General features: G+C 40.0%; 1 protein-coding gene across 3 annotated transcripts in view; it reads right to left on the bottom strand.

The window, feature by feature from the left end:
- LOC138760866 (unconventional myosin-VI-like) overlaps positions 1 to 25,482 on the bottom strand; it is a 366,187-nt gene that overhangs the window by 47,110 nt on the left and 293,595 nt on the right. For all 3 annotated transcript variants that reach the window (XM_069932099.1, XM_069932097.1, XM_069932098.1), the window contains exons 23-26: positions 21,386 to 21,515; positions 18,455 to 18,545; positions 14,724 to 14,874; positions 3,963 to 4,171 (exon numbers count right to left, since the gene is read on the bottom strand). In XM_069932099.1, the coding sequence (XP_069788200.1) occupies positions 3,963 to 4,171; positions 14,724 to 14,874; positions 18,455 to 18,545; positions 21,386 to 21,515 (581 nt within the window). The remainder of the gene's footprint in view (positions 1 to 3,962; positions 4,172 to 14,723; positions 14,875 to 18,454; positions 18,546 to 21,385; positions 21,516 to 25,482) is intronic.

Raw genomic sequence — 25,482 nt, forward strand, 5'->3', positions numbered from 1 at the left:
ATTGGATAATAACTCTTTATCATAAACCACAAGCCAAAATTATAACTAATAATCAGATGTCACCAGTTTTCCCATTGAGTAGACAGGGGTGTCCTCTGTCCCCAGTGCTTTTTATCCTTGCTATTGAGCCAATGGCGAAGATTATAAGGAGAGATCTGGATAGTAAGGGCTCGAAATTGGACAAGAAGGACATAAAATTATCTTAATTACTGATGATGTGCTATTATACATGTCTGACCTGGCTGAATCCTAGATAAAATTACAAACAATATTAAAAAAATATGGAAGAATATCAGGTTACAAAATAAATATGGACAAGGGTGAGATAATGTCACTGAAGAATTTTGATTAATGAAAGGTATCAAAAAGGTAGTAGATTTTAATGGAAGGTAGATGGAATCAAATATTTAGGAAAAATGTCAGATAATAATTTACAGAATTTATATAAATTTAATTACACTCCTCTTTTAGAAAAAAATAAAGATTTACAGAAATGGAAAGACCTGCCGATTATTCTAGTGGGAAAAGTAAATTATATTAAAATGAAGGTGATGCCAAGATTACAGTATTTTTATCAATCATTGCCTATTGCACTACCTAAAAATTTCTTTAAATTATTAAATAATTACACAAGACAATTCCTATGGATAATAAAGTGATGAGAATTTCATTGGAAAAACTAACATCGGATTATAAACTGGGAGGACTTTGAAGAAGACAGTCCACCCTCTTGGATTTGAATGGGATTGAACTCAATAAAAGAGACAGTGAAGGACTTTATTTAGGTGGAATGTTGTTAATAACAAAAAAGACAAATAACCCTATATTAATACATAGGATTAGAATATGGCAAGAAATAAATGAGTGTATTGGAAAAAAAAGCAGGAATATCATGAGAACACCATTATGTAAAAATGTGTCGCTGCCTATGAATCTGGGAAACAAAATATTGAATTCAGGGTATGATAAAGGAGTAAGATATATTGATGACTGTTATGTGGAGGGATCTCTTGTGTCTTTTGAACAACTAAGAAATAAATACAGAGTAGCTACTGGGATTTTCTTTTGTTTTCTCCAGCTAAGATAATTCCTAAAAGAAAGATGGGGGCCAGGTTTGGCCCCATCTGAAATTAGTGAAATGGAATGAACAATTTGACTGGGGTACACACCCAAATTTATAATGAAAGTGCAAAACCAGATTTAGAGATCAAGAGAGAGAGAGAGATGGGAGCCGGATTTAGGTGTTGCAATAATGGAAAGATGTTGGTCTGATTGGTGTTTGGATGGCAGGACATCAATTATGAATGTAAAATATGGATTAGTGCAATATAATTTTCTACATCAATTATACCTATACCACAGAAGTTGCACAAATCAAAATCTGAAATATTGGAGAAGTATTTTAGGTGTGGGAAAGAAATCTGAAATCTTTGGCTTGGCTTCACGGACGAAGATTTATGGAGGGGTATGTCCACGTCTGCTGCAGGCTCGTTGGTGACTGACAAGTCCGATGTGGGACAGGTAGGCACGGTTGCAGCGGTTGCAAGGGAAAATTGGTTGGTTGGGGTTGGGTTTTTCCTCCTTTGTCTTTTGTCAGTGAGGTGGGCTCTGCGGTCTTCTTCAAAGGAGGTTGCTGCCCGCCGAACTGTGAGGCGTCAAGATGCACGGTTGGAGGTGATATCAGCCCACTGGCGGTGGTCAATGTGGCAGGCACCAAGAGATTTCTTTAAGCAGTCCTTGTACCTCTTCTTTGGTGCACCTCTGTCTCGGTGGCCAGTGGAGAGCTCACCATAGAACACGATCTTGGGAAGGCGATGGTCCTCCATTCGGAAGGATAATGGGATGGCCTTCACGGGTGACCCAGAGCTTTATCTCTTGAGCAACTTCATTGAAATAAGCAATAAACTAACTTCCAAATTTCATTTGCTAAAATAACCTTAGCAGTGGCTAAGAAATATATTGGAAATCTGACTCCCCTCTATATATAGCACGATGGACTGCTGAGATGAATAGTTGCATACCTATGGAAAAATTTACATACAACTTAAAGAATAAATATGATATAATTATCAAGATATGGCAGCCATATTTGGATCATATAGGGGCCCAATTATAATTATAACCTCAATAATAAAAAGAACAATAATAGATGCTGCTGTAGTATAAATGCAAATGACTTCCCCCAAATGGAATTTTTATGGTCAACATAAATGTGAGCCCTGGTGGTGTATCTATATTGTGAAAAGGGAAGGGGAGGGGGGAAACGGGGTTGTTTTGTTTATCCTTTTGTAATGAAAAAAATATATATACACATACACACTTTGATATTGGAGAGTTTACTATGTCTATTTATGGAAAAAAAAATTTAAAAAAGGGATGATGTGACCGAGGGCAGACATTGTTTACATGGATTTCAGCAAGGCATTCAGGTTCCACACAGTAGCTGCTCTGGATGGTTAGATCACATGGGATCCAAGGTGAGATAGCAGAATGGATAGAAAATTGGCTTCATGGTACAGAGCAGAGAGTAATGGTAGAAGGATATTTTTCAGACTAGAGGCCTGTGACAAATGGTGTGCCACAGCATTCGGTGCTGGGCCCATTGCTATTTGTCATCTACATCTAAGATTTAGATGAAAACATACATGGCATGATTAACAAGTTTGCAAATGATACTCAAATATCTGGTATTGTCGATAGTGAAGAATGTTGCCAAAGATTGTAGCAAGATCTTGATCAGTTGAGCAGGTAGGCAGTGGAAAGTTTGATGGAATTTAACACATAAAATGTGAGGTGTTGCATTTTTGGATCTAAACAGTAAATAGTTGAGATCTGGGGAGTGCTCAGGAGCAAAGAAATCCAGGTATACAAGTACACTGTACCTTGAAAGTGTCATCACAGGTGGGTAGGGTGGTCAAAAAGGTTTTCTGCATATTGGCCTTCATTGGACAGAATGTTGAGTATAGAAGTTGGGAGGTCATGTTGCAGTTATTGGTGACATTGGTAAGGCCCCATTTGATGCATTGTGTTCAGTTTTGGTCACCATGCTGAAGAGGTTCTTAAGTGGAGAGGGTGCAGAGGAGACTTATAATGACGTTGCCAGGGCTCAGGGGCCTGAGCTATTGAGGGAGGTTGAGCAGGTGAAGGCTTTGTCCCTTGGAGAGCAGGAGGGTGAGGGTGATCTCATTGTGTTAGACAAGATTATAAGAGGAATAGGTTAGGTGAACACACAAAGTCTTTTGCCCAGAGTGGGGGAATTGATAATCAGAGGTTGTAGAATAAGGTGGGGGTGGGGGAATATTCAACAGGAAGCTGGAAGCTGAAGGTACTCAGGTAGTGGGTGTATGGAATGGGCTTCTGGAGGTGGTTGAGGTCGGTACTATTGCAATGTTTGGATAGATAAATAGATAGGATGGGTTTAGACCAGTGGTTTTCAAACTTTTTCTTTCCACTCATATACCACCCTTAAGTAATCCCTATGCCATAGGTGCTCTGTGATTGGTAAAGGATTACTTAAGGTGGTATTTGAGTGGAGTAAAAAGGCTGAGAACCACTGCTCTAGACTACTGCTCAATTGTTACTGAAATATTTTGCTTGAGAAAAATTGTCATTGGCCCATTTCCTTTGGAGTTATGAAACTGTGCACATAACGAGTCAATTTGGTACGATTAAAACAGTGGTTTTCAAACTTTTTCTTTCCACTCACATGCCATCTTAAGTAATCCCTTACTAATCACAGAGCACTAATGGCATAGGGATTACTTAAGGTGGTATGAGAGTGAAAAGAAAAAGTTTGAAAACCACTGGTTTGGACAGATTTGGGCCAAACACAGGCAGGTGGGTCTATGTGGGTGAGACATTTTGGTCCGCATGGGCAAGTTGGGCCTAAAGGTCTGGTACTACACTGAAGGACTCTATCCCGCTGTAGCCTCATGGATATGGTAATGTGGCAGCATACTCACAATCGCCGGTCTTCTTCCTCCTGCTTCCGACGTTGTTCCTCCTCTGCGTGCCTTTTCTGCTCTCGTTCCATTTCCTGCTGGATGGCGCGTAGCCGCTCGGTTTCCTCCTCCTCCTGTTTCTTCTTCTGGAGTGCGCCAAGAAGCTGTTCAGAACGTTTCACCAGCACTGCATACTCCTTGTCAATCTCAACTCGGGTCATGACCGTGCACTGAGAGAAAGAAGCAGAGTGAGGACAAGGCTGTGTGGATTACTGCCAATCAGGTAGAATGGTAAAGGCAGCTTCACTGTACACTCTGCTGACTCTAGGTTATAACTGGAGGACAGGGGTAAATGGTGAAAGGGGAAATGTTTAAAGGGAACATTCAGAGGAACTTCTTCATGCAGCAAGTGGTGAGAGTGTGGAATGAGCTATCAGCTGAAGTGCTGGATGCAGACTTGAGTTAGACAGAATATGGATAGGTCCATGGATGGGAGGTGTATGGAGGGCTATGGTTCAGGAGTGGATCAATAGGAACAAACAGAATAATAGTTTGGAACAGACTAGATGAGCTGAAGGGCCAGTTTCTGTGTTCTATAGTTCTATATGATCACAGAGCCAAGCTGACCACCTTCTCTATGCCCTGTCACCTGGTCTTGTCTTTATTGCTATTCTCAGAAAGCCTGTGGAGCTGCAGTACCATCCCTGCTCCAGGTGGTTGGGGAGCTGATGTCATTGTGGGCAGAGAGGATGCAGATACTTTTTTTAAAATTGAGAGCAGTGGGGAACTGGAGGCAGAGAGATGATGCCTGGGGCTGAGCAGCCATGATCATATTGAATGGCAGAGCAGGATTAATGAGCAAATGGCCTTTGCCTTTCTCATCTTCTTATGTTCCTGAAAGTTTAGAAGCATTCCACCAGAGGTATTGTGGGAAATGGAAGGGAGGTGAAGACTGCTGAAAGAGAGCAGTGTATTGGAGTCAAATGTACAAGGAGAGATAGGTTTGCAAATTGTGAGGGCACAAAAGAGCCTGCAAAAGGATACTGTTAGGTTAAATTAATAGGCTAAATGGTGACAGATGGAGTTTAATAGGAGACATAGAAGGTCAATAAAAATCCATTATTATTTGATAATGAGTTTATTGTCATCCACACAACTATTCCAAAACCTGGAACTCAACACCCCACTGTGCAATGGGATCCTTGATTTCCTCACTTACAGGCCACAATCAGTGAGGATTGGTAAGATCATCTTCTCCACAATCTCCGTCAGTACTGGAGCACCACTGGCCTCCTGCTCTATTTGCTTTACACCTATGAGTGTGAGGCTTGGTACAACACACCACATCTACAAATTCACTGACGATACAACAGTAGTGGGTTGTATAAAAAGAGGTGATGAGTCAGCGTATAGGAGGGAGGTTGAAAATTTGGCCGAATGATGTACCAACAATAACCTCACACTCAATGTCACCAAACAAAGGAGTTGTTACTGATTTCTGGAAGGAAAAACCAGATGTGTATGACCCAGTGACCATTGGGGGAAATCAAAGGTGGAGAGGGTGAGCAAATTCTTAGGAGTCACTATCTCAGAGGATTTTTCCTGGAGCCAACACACTAATGGTATTGTGAAGAAAGCACATCAACACCTGTACTTCCTCAGGAGTGTGTGAAGGCTTAATATGACATCAGAAACCCTGGCAAATTTCTACAGATGTGTGGTGAAAAGTGTGCTGACCAGCTACATCATAGTCTGGTATGGGGACATTAATACCCCTAAGCATAAAGCCCTGAAAAAGGTAGTGAACACAACCTAGGATACCATAGACAAACCCTTTCCTACCATCAAGAACATCTTTGGGGAAAGCTGCTGTCAGAGAGCAGCAATCATCAAGGATTCATACCACCCAGCACATGCTCTGTTCTCGCTACTGCCTTCAGGAAAGAGGTATAGGTGCCACAAGACTCACACCACCAGGTTCAGGGACAGCTGCTACCCCTCCACCATCAGACTCCTCAACAACAAATTTAATCAGGAACTCATTTAAGGACTCTTCCTTTGCATATTATTGATTGGTTTTTTTTCTCCTCTCTGTATTGCACAATTGATAACATTTTCTTATTTGTTTATATGTAAACATTGTGTACAGTTTATTTTGCACTACCAATATGTGATAATTCTGCCTGGCCCGCAGTATAAAGAATCTCAGGGTTGTATGTAATGTCCTGGATATACTATGACAATAAATCTGAAATCAATGAACGTAGACATTGAAATTCTAATTCACTGCAGCTAAACAGGTGCATAAGGTCTAAACAGGTGCACTGACTACAAAAGAATACATTAAATTCCAGTAAGGAAAGAAATAATAAATATTAAAAAAAGAGATAGATTAGAGTTATAGTTAGTGCAAAAAAAGCTTCAATAGTGCAGACAGTCCTTTTGTTGTGTCAGAGCATTCTGAGATTAGGACAGGATCAAGAGCCTGATGGCTGTTGAATTAAAAACTTGTCTTGAACCTGGTTTTCAGCCTTCTATATCTTCTGCTTGAAAGCAGCTATGAGAAGAAGTTGTGATCAGGGTGATGTTCGCTGCCTTTTTGAGGCAGCTCCTTACATTCACTGCCCTCCACAAGTTCACCATTTTTATCAAACTTTATTTATTCAAAATTATTGGTAGACATACAAAATACACTTCATAACAAAATTTTTATATATGTAAAAATAAAAATTAAAAAAAGAGAAATGGAACCCCATCCCCTCCCACCCAAGGAGAGCCAAAAAAAGTATGAAAAAAACCTAAAAAAAAATCAAAGTACCTCTAAATGCATATATTCCAAATATAATGACCACTTATTAACAAAAAAAGAATAATTATCATGCAGAACATAGGTAATTTTATCCATAACAATACAAGCTTTCATTTCATTATGCCATCTCATTATACTAATCACTATATTATCCTTCCATGTACTTGCTATACACTTTCGAGCTACGGACAATGCTAAATATACAAATGCAATTTGAAATTTACCCAACCCCAATCCCCTTAAAGGAATCACATATCCCAGTAGAAAAACAGATGTATCCAATGGTAACTTAATCTTATACAATTTTTCCAAAATTGACTTAATTTCTTCCCAAAATGGTTGTACATACATACAAGACCAAACAGCATGTTCCAACACATGTACCACATCTAAAACAGGAATCTGAATTACTAAAGCCATATTTTTTCAATTTCTCAGGAGTTAAATATAACTGATGCAAAAAATTATAATTAACCATACTGTATCATGCATTTGTCTATTTAGTAACACATGACATACATCCATCCAATAATCTTCAGGAAAAACTAAAGTTAAATAATTTTCCCATTTAAACTTAGATTTTTTCCATTCCAACTTATCCATATTATCTTGTAATACTTGATACATAACAGAAATATAACCCTTTTTAGGCATAGAAGAAATCAAAGACTCAAACTCCAACAATACAGGTAAAATCATCTCTCTACCATATTTTTTTTACCAACGATCGAAGTTGATAATAAAGAATTTTTTGGCAATATCAAAACGTTCTTTCAATTGAGTAAAAGAAAGAAATTGACCATCTACAAAACAATCCTGCAATATTTTTATACCCTTAAAATCCTAATTCTTTATATGACTGTTAAACAATGAAAAATGAATAAGCTGATTATTATATAATGGCGTTAAAATAGATAATTTCCCCTTTGATCCTATAATCTTATTCTTTTTTGTCCATAACATCAACAGATGCTTTAATATTAGCACACTATACTCCTGTAATAAATCTATATTCCACCGTAATATAAATTGATGTACTGCAGTTTCAGAAATACATGCCATCTCAACTTTGGCCCAACTTGGAGATTGATCCAAATCCATCAAACCACTAATAAATTTTAGTTGGGCTGCCTCATAATAATTCTGAAAATTAGGTAATTGCAATCCACCTAATGCATACTTCCAAGTATGCTTACTTAATGCTACCCTTGGTAATTTACCTTTCCATAAAAATTCCCTGGTAGCTGTATTTAAATCTTGGAAAAGGTTCCTTGTAAGAAAACATTGTATTGATTGAAACAAATATTGAATACGTGGAAAAATATTCATTTTAATACAATTAACCCAGCCAATTAAAGTTAACGGAAGGTCTTTCCACTTAACTAAGTCTGCTTTTATCTTTTTCAACAGTGGAACATATTTCAATTTATGTAAAGATTGATACTCAGTATTCACAATTATTCCTAAATATTTAATTTTATCTGTCCATTTCAAATTAAGAACATTTTTATAAACTGAATAATTTCCTTCACCTACTGGTAAAATTTCACATTTATTCCAATTAACATAATACCCAGATAGTGATCCATACTGTAATAAACATTCCCGTAAATGCGGCAAAGATTGTTCCGGATTTGTTAAGTATATCAAAACATCATCTGCAAATAAATTAATCTTGTACTCCTCATCCAAAACTCTCATTCCTTGTAGCTGCTCATTTTGCCATACTAATTGAGCTAACGGTTCAATAACCAATGCAAATAGGGCTGGTGACAATGGACAACCCTGTTGAGTAGAATGTGTTAATTTAAATAACGACAAAATCTGTCCATTTGTCATCACCCTAGCAGTCGGGTTTGTACATAAAGCTTTAACCCAGCCAATAAAAAAAGGGCCAAATTTAAACTTTTCCAAGACCTTAAATAAAAAATTCCATTCGACTCTATCAAAAGCTTTTTCCTCATCAAGTGCAACTACTATTGGATGGTTGGGCTGCCGTCGGCATGCATTGGTCAAACTAATTAGTCGAAGAATATTATCCGAAGCAGATCTATTTTTAATAAAACCTGTTTGATCTACTTGTATCAATTTAGGTAAATATTTAGCAAGCTGATTTGCTAACAATTTAGCTATTATTTTATAGTCCACATTCAATAAAGAACTAGGTCTATACGAAGACATCTTTAATGGATCTCTAACTTTCTTTGGAATTACAGTAATTAAAGCACTAGAACAAGATTCTGGTAACTCATAATGTTCAGTCACTTGTTGTAATACCTCCCCAAACACCGAAGATAAATCTTCATTAAAAACTTTATAAAATTCCACCGAAAATCCGTCATCTCCTGGTGACTTACCATTAGGCATTTCCATCATAGCGGTCTTAATTTCTAAATCTGTGAACGGAGCTTCCATATCTATAACATCCTCTTCATCTAATGCTAGTAACTTTAATGTAGATAAAAAAGAATCAATAGATTCATTATCCTGTTTTCCCTCAGAAGTGTATAATTTTTATAAAATGAATAAAACTGTTCATTGATTTCCTGAAGTTTATAGGTAACTATTGAATCCTTTTTAACAGCATTAATAACCCTTGAGGTTTGCTCCTTCTTTAACTGCCACGCAAATACTTTATGCGTCTTCTCACCCCACTCATAATATCGTTGTTTGGTTTGATTAATTAAACATTCAAATTGATAAGTCTGTAATGTATTATATCGCAATTTCAATCTAGTCAAAACTATCTTCTGTTACTCCCTTCTGAAATTCCTTCTCCAACTCATCAATCTGCTTTTCTAATTTAATACTTTCAACCATATACCCTTTCTTAACTTTAGTACCATGACTAATTATTTGTCCTCTTAAATAAGCCTTTAACGCATTCCATACTACAAATCTACTTTGAACAGAGTTAACATTTTCTATTAAGAAAAAAAATCAATTTGTTTCTTAACAAAAGCAACAAACTCAGGTTTTTTCAACAACATTGTATTAAACCTCCATCTATAAGATGGACGTAACACCTCCGAACTTTCCTAAGAAAAAAATAATAAAGAATGATCAGATATTACTCTACTCTATTATCTGCCCGCAATATTTTTCCCTGTAAATTTGCCGATACTAAAACAAAATCTATTCTAGAAAAGGAATCATGCTTAGAAGAATAAAAAGAAAAATCTTTCTCTATCGGATTAATCCTTCTCCAAATATCTTCCAAATTTAAGTCTTTCATTAAAGCCCCTATTTGTATCACCATCTTTGATTTTCTAATACATTTTGGGGATTTATCCATTAATGGATCCAAAACACAATTAAAATCTCCCCCAACTAGAATATTTTCATTAGCTTGACTTAATAACAAAAAAGCGTCTGAAATAAAACATTCATCATCCACATTAGGTGCACAGATACCAAGTAAAGTCCAAAGTTCATTAAAATTTTACAATCCACTTTTAAAACCCTCCCAGCATTCCCCTCTACAGTCTGTAACTCAAAAGATAAATTCTTATGAACTAAAATCGCTACACCTTTTGCCTTAGAGTTAAATGAAGAAAAAAAACATGACCAACCCAATCTCTTTTCAATTTCAAATGTTCTTTTTCAGTCAAATGTGTTTCTTGTAAAAAATCAATATCAATTTTGATTTTCTGAATATAAGCTAAAACTCGCTTTCGCTTAATTGGATTATTTAATCCCTGAACATTAAAAGTTGCAAATTTCAAACTAGACATTTTAGTAAACTATTAATATAAACACGTAGTATAAAAAAAATGTTCTCCTGTTAACAAAATCTACTCTCCATCCCCTAATGTTATAAAAAAGTTAATATGAAAAGGAACACAATTAATTCCCCCCCCCAAAAAAACACCCAAAGGTAGTAATTCCCTAAAAAACTGGGTGTGGAACACCCCACCAGTGGCAGATGACTATCAAAGATATCAGAGCCATCCACCTCCACCCAGCCAGAAATACAATATATATAATAATGTAATTTAACATCATTAATATATTCAGCCCTGGGACTCCAGTCCCAGAGATTGATTCGAATCTTCAACATCACTAGGACTATGTGTCAAAGCCTCCTTCCTCCCATCTTTCCCATTCTTTCCATTCTGTCCATTTCCATGTTCATTGGCCCTTCTTTGAGGTGACAACAGTGAAATTCTTCCCTGACCACGTAAATCCGGTAACGAATTAGCGAAAACCAATGCATCATAGTCATTCTCAAAAATTTGAGACTGATAATTACCATAAACAACCTTCAAGATTGCAGGGTATCGAAAAGCAAACTTATATCCTTTCCGCCACAGCACATCTTTGGCCGAATTAAACTCACGTCGATGTCTAATAATTTCTTCACTCAAATCAGCATAAGAAAAAACTATTATTCTGACTCATCATTGGAGCTTGACTTTGTCTTGTCTTCTGTTCCGCCAACCGCAAAATCATTTCTCTATCCTGATCATTCAGGCACCAAATTAACACTGCTCGTGATGGTTGACCTGTTAACGGTTTCCTCCTCAACGCTCTATGTGCTCTTTCCAGCACCAAACCATCCAGAAAGAACTCTTTACCTAACATCTCAGGGATCCAATTCCTAAATTTTTTTTATTGGATCTGCACCTTCAATATCTTCCAGAAGACCCACAATTTTTACATTATTTCTCCGACTTTGATTTTCCAATGATTCAATTTTTTTCAATAAATCTCTCTTCTGAATTCCCCAATCCACGAACGAATCTTCCACTTTCTCTATTTTATCTTTATTACGTGCAACCTGCTCTTTACATTCAGAGAAAGCTGTCTCAAGCTTTTTAAAATTTTCTTGTACTACATCTACTGAAGTAAGGCATTTATTAACCTCTCTTAAGTGTAGATATATCTTCAGAAACATTAAACATTGTAGATTGCATTTGAGTCACTTGATGAGACAAAGTATCCATATGGTAAGCAATCCCTTCCAGCACAGTAAAAATAGAATTCAATCCAGATTCCAGTGCCACATCTTGAGACCTACTTTCTACAAGCTCCTCCTCCAATTGTTCCTGTGAACTGGCCATGAAAGGTAAGTCTTCTTCTTGTTCCAGCGTTGTCAAGGCTTTTCCCTTGCGGCTGCGGGTCTGGACACTCGACGACGGCACCCTGACCACATCGGGGCGCCGCCGCTCGGGCCCCCCCACAGACCACACATGCTCCAACAAATCGCGGACCCTGGAAGCACCGCACATGCCCGGCCGGGCCAGGGGCTGCGCAGGGGCGGTCTCCAACGCCTTCCTGCGTGTCCCCGACTCCCCCGACGGCAGCGCAGGCCTAAGGGCTCTTTGCTCAATCGGGTTGCCCGCGCGCACGACATCGTGAACGCGCGGGTCGACATCGGTCATTTCATCAAGAAGCCGGTGCCATCTTGCGGAGACAAGACCGGCGCCGGCGTAATACTTAGCCTAGCTGGAGTTCTCTGTGGCTTGGAAGTTCCCGACGACAACTCTGTGGTTCCAACTGGATAGGTAGGCCTCAATTCTTCAACACTTTTAAAAAGTAGTTTTTTCTGTAATTGAGTCTTTGGTTTTTCAATATTAGTTGCCATTATAGACAACAAATGTACTTAGAAGCAAATATAAAACATATATATACAGTTTAAAGTTTAAAAACGGGTGTTTAAAAAAAACTGGCTGGGGAGGATTAAGACCGCACGTCTGCCCTCTACGCCATCTTGTCACGCCACCCACAAGTTCACCTTGAACTCCAATCTCCCATCCACTGCAGTAAACTATAGTGCCCTCCCTAATGTTTGGGACAAAGACACTTTTTTCCTTTATTTGCCCTTGTGCTCCACATTTTAAAATTTGTAATCAAATAATTCATATGTGATCAAACTGCATACTCCATGTTTTATTCAAGGTTATTTGTGTACATTTTGGTTTTACCATGCAGAAATTATAACACTTTTTGAACATAGTCCCCTCATTGAGACGTAATATTTGAGCAATGGTATGTATATTAAAATAGTCATGTTTAGTACTTTGTTGCATAATCCCTTCCATGCAATGACTGCTTGAAGTCTGTGATTCAGACTTCACCAAGTACTGAGTATCTTCTCTGCCAGGCCTCTACTGGACCCATCTTTAGTTCTTGCTTCCTTTTGGGGCTTTTCCCCTTAAGTTTTCTCTTCAGCATATGAAGGCATGCTGAATTGGATTTAGATTAGATGGCTAACTTGCCCAAGCAAGCAATTTCCTGAATTTAGCTTTGAAAAACTCCTTTGATGCTTCAGCAGTATATCTGGGATCATTGTCTTGCTATAGGATGAAGGACCTTCCAATGAGTTTGGAGGCATTTGCTCGAAATTGAGCAGATAAGATGTTTCTATGTACCTCAAAATTAATTTTGCAACTGCCATCAGCAATTACATCATCAATGAAGCTAAGTGTGCCAGTACCTGTGGCAGCCACACATGTTCAGGCCATGTTTCACCACCATGTTTCACAGATGAAGTGGTATGTTTTGGATCCTGGGCAGTTCCTTTACACCTCCACACTTTGCTCTTGCCATTCCTCTGATACAGGTTACACAAGACCTTTCTCCAAAATTCTGCAGTCTCTTTTAAATACTTCTTTGCAAACTGTCATCTGGCCGTTCTGTTTCTGTGGGTAATTTATCGTTTGTATCTTCAAGTGCTGCCTCTGTATTTCTATTCATGAAGTTTTTTGCAGACTCTGCTCATTGACACACCCACAACTATGTCCTGAAGAGTATTTCTAATCTGCCAGACAGGCTTTTACGGATATTTCTTCATTATGATGGGAATTCTTCTGCCATCAGCAGTGGAGGTCTTCCTTGGCCCACCAGTTCCTTGGTGATGACTGAGCTCATCAGCATGCTTTTTCTTCTTAATTATGTTCCAAACAGTTGATTTTGGAAATCTTAAGGTTTGGGTAATGACTCTTCTGTTTTATTCTTGATTTTTAGCTTCATAATGGCTTCTTTGACTTTCATTGGCAAAACTGATCCTCATTTTGAAAAATGGTAACTGCATGCCTGTGAAGCTAAATGTCCCAAACATTATGGTGCCCTGAAATGAGGGAACTATGCATAAAAAGTGCTTTACTTCCTACATGATCAAACCAAAATGTATACAAATAAGCTTGAATAAAATCTGGAATGTGCACTTTAATCACATGTGAATTGTTTAATTACAAATTTAAAAATGTGGAGCACAGGGGAAAATAAAGGAAAAATATGTCTTTGTTCCAAACATTATGGAGAAGACTGTAGTTTTCTGCAAAAGATGGGATGTTAGAGTTTATGATGAACTTGGCTGTTTGCTACTTTCTGCAGCCTTTTGAGTTCTTGGGCACTCGAATGACCAAACCAGGTCATGATGCAACCAGCCAGTTTTCTTCCCACAGTGCACTTGTTGAAGTTTGAGAGCATCCAACAACTTATCTTGGCTCCTCAGACTTCAAAAATATGCTGGTGTATTATTTAAATGAAATGAAAATAGAAAATCTTGTGGTGGAAGGGCCTTAGTACATGAAGCATGAAAGATTAGCATGCAGGGGTAGTCAGTAATTAGAATAATCTAAAGGAATGTTGGACTTTAGTACATAGGGAATGGAGTATAAATGTAGGGATGTTTTGATACAACTTTGCTACTAAGACGGCTCTTACAGGATACATATTCACGCAAGGATATACCTGGGTTGCAGGTGGTATAGTGAAAGTTCATCAGGTTGATTCCTGGAATGAAGAGGTCGTCTCAAGAGGGAAGGTTGAGGTGGAGGAGATTGGATCTATTCTCAATGGAAATTAGGAGAATGAGTGTGCTGAGCAGTGGCGGCAGGGTCATCAGGGGGTAGGGCCAGCTCTCAGTGCACCACCATCCTCCACTTCTGGCTTCTCTGTGCAGACACTCAAATGCTAACACAAGAGAATTGGAACAGGTGGAAAATTTGCCAAAATCCCATGGTTACCTTGATTTTGTTGACAAAAGCATCTATTGATGAATCCAGCTCCTGGACTTGATTGTTCATCTCAGCTTTCCCTTCCTTCAGAGCCTTCACCACCTCAGTCATACGATTGACTCGCTGCTTCAATGATTTCCCCTTCACCATGCCATCAATGCTGCAAAGGTACAAGACCCATTTACTGCCAGCACATGGGCCCAGAGCCCTGCACATGAACTACAAAGCCAGAGTAATGGGAAGGTTCATTACAATGTCATTGCAACAGAAAACTTGAACATGAAGAACATTGCATTTCTCATGGACAGTCCAATTAGAATAAACTTTAAACTTTCCAGTTCCACTATTTCTATCTCTTTTACTTACTGCCATTTTCATTTTTCTCTCAAGCCCACTGAGTCCCTCCAGATCCTCTATGTTCACAACCACATAAGATGGATATCAAACCACAACATGCTGGAGATAGTCAGCAGGTAAGGCAACATCTGTTGGGGGGTGGAGAAGAGGAAAGGAAGGGAAAGGGAGGAGGGAGAGGAGGGGGTGGAAGGGGAGGAGGGAGAGGGAGGGAGGAAAAAGACAGAGAAGATATATATAGAGTGCGAGTGCGTGTGAGAAACAGAGAGAATAAGAACCTTTCATGTTAATGACCTTTTGAATGGACAAAAAAAATTTAACGCATGTACAGTTTTGTCTCAGTTGGAGTAGGAACAAAGGGAAGCTCTGTGATGTCAATTAAAAAAAGTGAAGGGACTGGGTGAAAGAATGCAAGAAAGGCAAGTAAAAATAAAGGTAACTCTGGAAAAGTAAACACCAAAAGATAAGTGAAATCAATTAATTACAAATAAGAGAAAATAAGGGGGAAAACATGGGTGCACGACTATAGCAGATGATCATGGAGCCAAGTGTTAAGTCCTGTTGGAAGGTGATGGTATTGTCATTTGAGCTTTTTTAGATTAGTGTAGAAGGTCCAGAAACAAAGCAAGACAGAATTAAAAAGACAGTCCCCTTGAGAACTGAATAGAGGTGTTCCATGAGGTAGTCACTCTCTCTCCATCTGGTTTCCCTCATGTCGGGCAGCAATTATGTGTATGGGTCTCTGGATGGTGAAAATGTAAAAGGTTCTGCATCTCTTTTGGCTGCTTGTGAAGGTGACATAAGGAGCTCATACAGGTTCCTTCATCCTTGTCGATTTTCCTTCTCCAGTGATGCCACCTGATCTGCTGAGTATTCGTACAGCCTCTGTTTCTATCTCAGGTCACTATTAGCAGTCAGCAACAACAAATGCGACAAAGCATTTTGGTGGATTGGTTTACTTTCCAAGTAAAAATAAAAGAACTTTAATAGAATGCAATGATTAGGTCTCCATTAATGGTGACCTTCATGAAAAAAAATAAACAAGCACATTGAATGTGATCCTACACCTTCCAGTTGATCTTTTGACGGTCATGATGAGTGTGGTGCTGTCAAGACATTATCTGTACATGGAAATAGAGTTGCACAGCACAGAAAACAGCCCTTTGGCCCACTGTGTCTACGACAACCATCGTGTCACTTTCCTGCATTAATACCATATTCTTCTGTGCTCTGCACCAGTTTGGATGCCTTATAAATTCTGTTCCAGTTTCCACCATTGCTCAGCAGACATTTTTAGTTTCCTTCTATCCAAAATGCGTGCTGCTAAAATGTGAAGCACAAAAAGCAGACTTCGAATTTTCTCAGTTATAACAGTACACCACAGAAACAGGACCTTCGGCCCACAAGGTCTGTACTGACCATGATGCTAATTTAAACTAACTAATTTAAGCTGCTGTAATGGCAATGCTGTTGCTGGTTCAGACCCAGGAGGGTGGGCTGCGCCAAAGGTTTCAACCTCCTAGCCCTTTTGCCAGCAACTCTGTACAGGTTTTATATTGGCTATTAAGGGAGCTAAAGGTGTTTGCATGTGAAATCCTGCAAATACAGAGTCTGTGCCCAAGATGGCAGCGACTATGCTTGGTTGTAGTCATGAGAAGTTTCAGACTCTGGAGAAGCAGCGGACTTGTGCAGAGAACCAGAAATGGGAAGGACATCCCCAACCCCATTGAGAATGAGAAACAAAAGAGATGACCCTGCAGGACGGTGACCATGGCGGTGGACCAGTGGGGGTCTCAGTGGCTGAGGAACCTACACAGGTTGTGGGCTACTGGAGACAGGCTCATGTGAACCAGGTATCAGGACTGGAATTCTAGTGGATGCTGAGGGCAAAAAGGGCCTGGGCGATAAAGGCTTCTTGATCACGTTGGAGGTTTGGATCTGGAGCTAGGGTTGCTGATGGATCAAACAGGAGTCTGTGCAGCTGCAGAGGCTGCAGAGGTGCTGGAGGTGAATCCATGGACACTCAGTGCCTCTGAAGGGACTCTTTTGCTACTCTCTCTCTTATTGTAAGGGGCGCTGGCAACACTAATGGAAATTCTCTGTCTGCCTTGCAGCAGGCAGAAGACAATTTCATGTAATATTGCCTATTCTGTATTATTACATGACAATAAAGGAATCTTGAATCTGCCTGCCCATGATCCATATCCCTCCATTCTCATTCTCCATTTATGTTCATGTATCTATCCTGAATAATTCTATCAGATCAACTTTCACCATTACCCCTGGCAGCCAGTTATTGGCGCCTACCACCCTTTGCCACACACATCCTTTATACTTGTTCCCTCTCAATTTAAATGCATGACATTTTTACCCTGAGCAAAAGATTCTGACTGTGTTCCTTATGTTGCATAAATATCTTACTATTTTTTTCCTCTCGTCTTGTAACTAATTTATACATATTTATAATCAGTGCATTTTACATATCTGTGCAGATGTTGCAAGCAAGAAGAATTTCAGTGCATTTTAAATTGCACTCAGGTCTTCCCCCCACCCCCAGCCTCTGTCACTGCAGAGAAAATACCTCAAGTTTTTCCAACCTCTCCTAATGTGTACTTGTACTCTAAAAAATATTATTAAAACTCCTGGCAAGTTCTCAGCTAACCAGAAGTAATGATAGAGTTTATTGTCATATTTTTTTGTTTTAACCATGGTGTCTGCAGGCTTCCACCATCAGATTTCTGAACAGAGAGGTGGAGAGGATGACCAAATGTAGGTTCTTGGGAGTCACTATCTCGGAAGATCTTTCCTGGAACCAACACACCAATGGCATCATGAAGAAAGCCTCTACTTCCTCAGGAGTTTGCGGAGGAGCTAGTGGAGTTGTTCAAGTGAACCGGTACGGACTTGAAGGGCCGACATGGCCTGTTTCCGTGCTGTAAACGGTTATATGGTTATATTGTACCATGTATATATGCACTGAAATTCTTTCTTGCTGCAGTGGTCAGAGACTTTGTGGAAAAAAATACAACTAAAAACTACAAAGTCTATTTAATTGAATTTTTGGAACTCAAAAAAATAGATAATAAATATTCAGTTTAGTATAGAAGTTAATGCAATTCTATTACAGTGACAAAGATTCAAATCCAGCGCTGTCTGTAAGGAGTTTGCACGTTCTCCCATTGTCTGTGTGGGTTTCCTCTGAGTCCTCGTTTTCTCCCATGCCCATGTTTGAAGACATAGGGGTTAGAAGATTAATTGGTCACATGGATATATTTGGGTGCTGCAGATTTGTGGTCCAGAAGAGCCCGTTACTGTGCTGTATCTCTAAATTAAATTAAATCACAGAAATTGACCATTTTAGGCCCTTTATGAAGTGAATCACTCACCGTGGTTTGTGCTTCCTCTTGCATAGCCACATGCGGACAGTCTTCTGCATCTTAATGCATGCCAGTGCTCGATACTTCATCTTGTTCTTCACTGCACCAGTAAATTGAATAATCACCTTTTAATAAATTGTCCATAGTTCCACATTCACTTTTGATCTTTTTTCAACATGAAAGGTTTAATTCAGGGTGGCCAACCTTTTAATTTTTAATTTATTAGACATACAGCATGGTAACAGGCCATTTCGGACCACGAGTCCATGCCGCCCAATTAACATACACCCCCGTTACGTACTTGTGGACCAAAATGGCCTTTAGGTCTAAATTAAAAATTAAAACGTTGGCCACCCCGGTTTAACCAAGAACAAATATGACTTCATTTCAGTCCAATTTTAACGTAGAATTTTCCTTCTCAAAAAGAAATCACATTTTTGGGCACTGCAATTGAACATTACTCCAAATTCCACTATTTCACTATGTTCAAATTTGAGCCTGATACAGACTAGTGAGTGAAAGTGTCCTCTGTTTAACCGCAAATATTCTTCCTGAAACTGATAGCAATCGGAAACTGGTCTTCCAGGTATTTTCAGTGAAGTACCACCAGCTAGGCAGGAATTAGCAGTCTCACTCAGATGGATCATATAATGGCTATTGTAGGAAAATGGAAATACGGACAAGACCAGAAGAGAACAGGATGGTTCAGTGAGAGAATATAAGATCCAATCTTAACACTAACCCTGTTTAAAACTTGCAATGTAACATTTTGCAAGCAAGGAGGAAAAATCATTGACATTGTAAAACTTGTAAAGCTCCTTCTATTTTCATTGATTGGTAGGAATTTGAATGGATGCAAAAATCAGGATTTGAAGGAAAATTCTCTGCTTGCTGGATGAGTGCAGCTCCAACACTTGGTGTAAAGGCATAATCAGGGTAGAGGATAGTGCAATGCTATTACATTGCCAACGACCCAGGTTCAAATCCAGAGCTGCCTGTACGGCATTTGTGCATTCTCCCCATGACCTGTGTGGGTTTTCTACGAGTGTTCTAGTTTCCTCCAACCCTCCAAAGCATGCAGGGTTTATGTTAGATGTGTGGAATTGGACAGCATGGGTTTCCTGAGCCAGAAGGCCTTTCTACCTTGCTGTATCACTAAAATTAAAAATAGCATGATCCAAAGACAAGGCACCCCTCTTGATTGGCATTACATGCACTAGCATAAACATTTATTCCCTCTACCAGCCACAGTAACTGCAGTGTGCTGCATTTCACCAAGACATTTTGACCTCCCAAGTGACCAAGGACTCAAGGAGCATTGAACATCACCTCTATCGTCTCACTGACCTTTGACATTAACACCTTCATTGATGGATCAAATCTGAAATTTCCATCCTGGCATTCACCTACAACCCCACTAGCTCCACATCCACCATTTATGCCACCAACTATGTAATCTCACCATCAAACATCTTCCTTTCTCCTTTCTGTTTTCCACAGGGACTGCTCCCTCCGTGACTCCCTTGTCAACTCCTCCCTTCCCACCAATCGCTCTCTTGGCACCTACCCCTGTGACTGCAGGAGGTGCTCATCTTGCACCCACACCTGCTCCCTCACCATCATTCAGGACCCCAAACAGTCCTTCCAAGTGAAGCAACACTTCACTTGTGAACCTGCAGGGGTCATCTGCTGCATTTGGTGCTTCTGTGGTGGTCCTCTCTACCTCAGAGAGACTGGATCCAAGCTGGGAAATCACTTTATTGAGAATCTCAGCTCTACCTGCCACAATAGCATGGATCTCCCAGTGGCCATCCATTTCAATTTTCCACCCCATTCCCTTGCTGACATGTCTGACCATGGTCTCATGCACTGCCAAATTGAAAACACCCACAAATTAGAGGAACAACATTTTATATTCTGTCTGGGCACCCTCCAACCATATGGCATTAACAATGACCTCCAGTTTCCATTTTCCCCTCTATCCCTGTCTCCTTTTGTCTTGCTCTGTCTCTCTCTCTTTCCATATCTGACTCTTTTCCCCAAGCTCTGCATTCACAGAGCCACTCCTTCCCCCAATCAATTCTCACCTCTCTTCTCCTATTGATGTCCAGTTATCATCTCCCTGCTCTTTTTTTTTCCTTTTCCCCAGGCTTTTTATTCACATGCCTGTCTTGCTTTTTACTCATACCTTGAAGAAATGTTCAAACCCAAAATGTCGATTATACATCTTTATCACCTATAGACACTGGAAGACCTGCTGAGTTCCTCCAGAATTTGTGTTTTTACTACAATCACAGCATCTGTAGACTTGCAGGTTTCACTTCACCACATGGGCTGCAGGTGGTCAAAGCAGCCTCAGAGGATATAGAGAGATATGGCAGAGAAACGGGCCCTTTGGCCCACCAAATCCATGCTGACCATCCAAGATCAATTTCTACTAAGTCTATTTATTCTCTTCACAATTCTATGAACTCCTCCAGACCCCCGCCACTCACTCTCACAAAAGGGCCAATTTACTGTGGCCAATTAACCTATCCATATGCTAGTCTTTGGGATGTGGCAGGAAACTGGACCACCAAGGTTATTCCACTTGGTCACTTGAAGAGCATGCAAACTCCACACAGACATCACCCCAAAGTCAGGTGTGAATCTGGGTTGCTGGAGCCATGAGGTAGTGCTGTCTGAAATCAGTTAAAGGAAGGTGATAAATTCCGAGCCTGTTTGCACTGACCAAATCCACAGAAGGAAAAAAAATAGAAATAGAGAACAGTGAAGATCTCAGCAGAAACAAGGAATGTGCCTGATGACTTCATAAGCATTTAAATAAATTTCCAGCATTATTCTCCATTATCATTTTAATAGAATGTTATGGTAGTGTGAGCGTGTGCAGCTATATTATTATTATACAGGCTGGTCAGCCACACTCTGGACTGGACGTACATTTAATGACAGACAATGCACACCACTGAACCTTCTTCCACCGGCTGCAAATGAGCCAATAATTCACTCGTTTCACCAACACTGCCAGATGCTCTGGGTCAGACTTCATGATTTGATCGAACTCTGCAAACTGAGCAAACACAATTAAATAAAATTGGCCTCAGCACTGCAAGTCAGAATACTCGATGCGCAATTGGATTCCCTCCCCTTCCAGGTGCTGACTGATAGTGCAAAGTGTCATATTGGTTGCTTTTGCTAAAAAGCTTTCAATGCACTCACCAAAAATATGCAGGTTACCATCTCAATGAGAGTTTTCAAACAAAATGCATGAGGATTCAGAACTGTGCACACGGCGCCTCCCATTGGCTCAGCATGCCTGAACTGACTGCATAAATAGCTATCAAATTTGCTCCGCCTTTCTTTTTATCCTATACTTGGTTCTTCTTCATATAACAGCCTAATTCTGTTCTGGAAGTGACTCCCAAATCTGCTTGCACGCAAAGATTACTAGGTCATGACAATCTATCGACATGAATCCGTCTTCAACACAGCTTTGTTCCCCCAGCCTCAATTTAGAGGTTGGCCCAACAGCAGCGTACTTATATTTACCCCCAGCTCATGATGTAGCCAACTTGCTGAGCAATAGGATGACCAAATTTCCCACATTATTCTGGAACACCTAGGTTAATCAAGACGAGACAAATGCAAGCCAAAAAAAACATCTGACCATTAAAAACCGAAGGTTTTTAAAAAAAAATGATTTTGGATATTTTTTGATTCAGAGTTATGCAAACATCACACTTGGAAGAAGTAAAGGATGTTTTTCTGACAGCGAACATCTAATTGGATGATAATTAGTTGCATTATTTTCAAATTTTTAGTTTACTGAGAGCACAATTTGGGAAGGGATTTAGAGGTAATTCCTCATGTGAAGCAGGATTTTCCCCACAGACCTGATAACCCTTGCACAAAGTGCAAGATGGGTGTATGCATTACTGCCTGCTAAGGAAATGTTCTTCATTTTCACTTACATTCTATGGACATCCAGAAGCTTGGTGAAATAAAATATGCGAACAAATCATCTGAACCTAGATCTAAAAACAAACTGCTGAAGGAACTAAAAAAAAATCAGGCAACATCTGTAGAGGAAAAGAGATTATCTCTGTTTCTGTTTGGAGACCCTGCATCTGAACCTTACTTCATAACTGAGGAGGTACAGTTAGCGTAGCGGTTAGCACAACACTGTTACAACGCCAGCGACTTGGTTCAAATCCGGCACTGCCTGTAAGGAGTTTTTATGTTCTCCCCACATCTGCATGGGTTTCCTCCAGGTGCTGCGGCTTCCTCCCACACTTCCAAAAAAAGGGGCTGTCGGTTAATTGGGTGTAATTGAATAGCATGGGCTCGTGGGCCGGAAGGGCCTGTTATCGCGCTGTATGTCTAAATTTACAAAACTTAAAAACCTAATTCAATAGCCTGAAAACCATGCAATTCAAGAGACTTGATGTAGTGACTGGTTTGAGAACTTAAAATTAAACCTTGGAATATTAATCTCTTTATATTAAACATTTCCATTTGGGGTATTATCTCAAATGCAGGCAATTCAAACTTGCTTTGTTATTTGCCTTCTTACAAATACACACAATGGAACATCATTTTACTTATTTAGTTGTTTTTAAATTTAGAAATATAGTACGGTAACAGGCCCTTCCATCCCATGAGTCTGCGCCGCCCAAATACCCCAATTAACATTAAAGGGGGGGAGGAAACCAGAGCACACATTGGAAACCCAAGCAGACACGAGGAGAAGGTGCAAAGTCCATGACAACATTGGATTTGAACCTGGGATGTTGGGGCTGTAATAGCATTGCACTAACTGCAATCTGCCCCACGGAAGGTGAAACTCCATGAATTACGAACTCCATCGCTTTCTAATCTAAAATATACATTGTTTTCATATTACTTTTGAAAACGGTCTAATGGCTAAGCTGCATTGGAATCCAAAGGTCAGAGATGCATCTGATCCCTGGTCCATTGATGGACTCTACACCTTCAGTGGATGCAGCACAAAGAGTGAGCAAAGGAGTTGGCTTCCCCAGGCATTCAGTCCCCAGCATTAATCTTGATTAAAGAGTGTGGGCTTGTTGACCTTTACTTACTTCATCTTTAAACTCAGACCGAGTTCCTAAAAGCCAAGCTATCTTTCAGCATTATATTTTTTTTAAGTAGCTTCTTATCTGTGTCTCTGATTGGAGAGATATTTTTCAAGAGTTTAAAGGCATTTGAGCAGCAAGCTGTCCTGAGAAGAACTGCACGGACTTTCTGCAATGGGTGTGACAGCCAGGTCTTAAGGGTGATGCAGTGCATAAATCAGGTGCAGCCATGTGAAACACACAGATGGCATGATTGTGAATGATCCAATCCATTCTCTTTGCATACATTACAGGAAAATAAATACCTGCAAATTAAATCTTAGGCCATCAAAAGCAGGGGGTTGGTCATAGACTTCTGGTAGAGGGATGGAACTCACTCCCCAGTCCACATCAGTGTTGCTGGGGTAGAGATAGTAGATTAAAGCTTCTTGATGTGAACATCTCCAGTGACCTGCCCTGGTCCACCCACATCAATACAAAAGCAAAGAAAGAACACCAGGAGTCATATGTTGGACTGCTGTTTATCGATTTCAGTTCGGCATTCAATACAATCATACCACAGTACCTGATAAGGAAGTTGAACCTGTTGGGTCTTAACACCTCCCTCTGCAATTGGATTCTTGACTTCCTGAAGGGGAGACCTCAAGTGGTCCGGAATGGTAACAGCACTTCCAAAACCACCAAATTGAGCATGGGGGCCCCGAAGGGATGAATGCTGAGTCCACTGCTGTTCACTCTGCTGACCCATGGCTGTGCAGCTAAACACAGCTCGAATCACATCATCAAGTTTGCTGATGACGTGACCCTGGTGGGCCTTATTAGTAAGAATGAGGAGTCGGCATACAGAGATGAGGTGCAGTCACTGATGGACTGGTGCAGAGCCAAGAACCTGTATCTGAACATTAATAAAACAAAAGAGATGGTCGTCGACCAGAAAGACAAGGGGAACCTCGCTCTGCTGTCCATTGATGGCTCAACCATTGAGGTAGACAAGAGTATCAAGCTCCTTGGAGTGCACTTGGTGGAGAATCTCACCAGCCCCCTTAACACCAGTTCCATAGCCAAGTAACCCCAGCAGCTCCTCTACTTCCTGCGAAAGGTGAGGAAAGTTCTTCTCCCACCCTCCATCCTCACTACATTCTACAGAGAATGTATTGAGAGCATCCTGTGCAACTGCATCACCACCAGGTTTGGAAGCTGTACCCTGCAGAGGATAGTGAAGTCAGCAGAAAAGATCATTGAGGGCTCTCTTCCTACCATGAAGGACATCTACAACACTCAATGCAGGTAAACATAAACTCCACCTCCCCCTCATGTCAATTGTTCTCCCTTCTGCCATCTGGTAGGAGGTACCTTAGCACTCAGGTCATTACGTCCAGATTGGGAAACAGTATTTTCCCCCAAGCCATCAGGCTCCTGAATTCCCAACACATATGTGAATAGTGTACTGTGGACTTTTACTGTGAATGTCTTAATATTTTAATATTTCAATGTGTTTAACTTCTGTTTAGATATATATGCTATGTGGTCCGGGAGAAATGCTATCTCGCCTTTACTGTGTGAGCATGGTATGAATAATAAATAGAGGTGGCTTAACTTCCTCAGAATCCTGAGGAAATTTGGCAAGTCACCAGCATCCCTTCACAAATTCTACAGATGTACCAATGAAACTATCCTATCAGAGTGCATCTCTGTGTGGGATAGGAACTGCTCTGCCCAAGGCCATAGAAACTGCAGAATTATGAATATGGCTCAAGTTACATAACACCACCCCTTCCCTTCCATCAACTCTGCCCTTGGAGAGCAGCCAACATGTGAAAAGACTCATCTGACCCCAGCCACATTCTCTTCATATCCCTCACGTCTGGAAGAAGAGTAATGAGTGTGAGATCACACACTAGATTTAAGGCAATTCCTTTTCCCTCTATCAGACTCCTGGATTAA

Source organism: Narcine bancroftii, chromosome 4, assembly GCF_036971445.1.
Source record: "Narcine bancroftii isolate sNarBan1 chromosome 4, sNarBan1.hap1, whole genome shotgun sequence".
NCBI classification, from domain to species: domain Eukaryota; kingdom Metazoa; phylum Chordata; class Chondrichthyes; order Torpediniformes; family Narcinidae; genus Narcine; species Narcine bancroftii.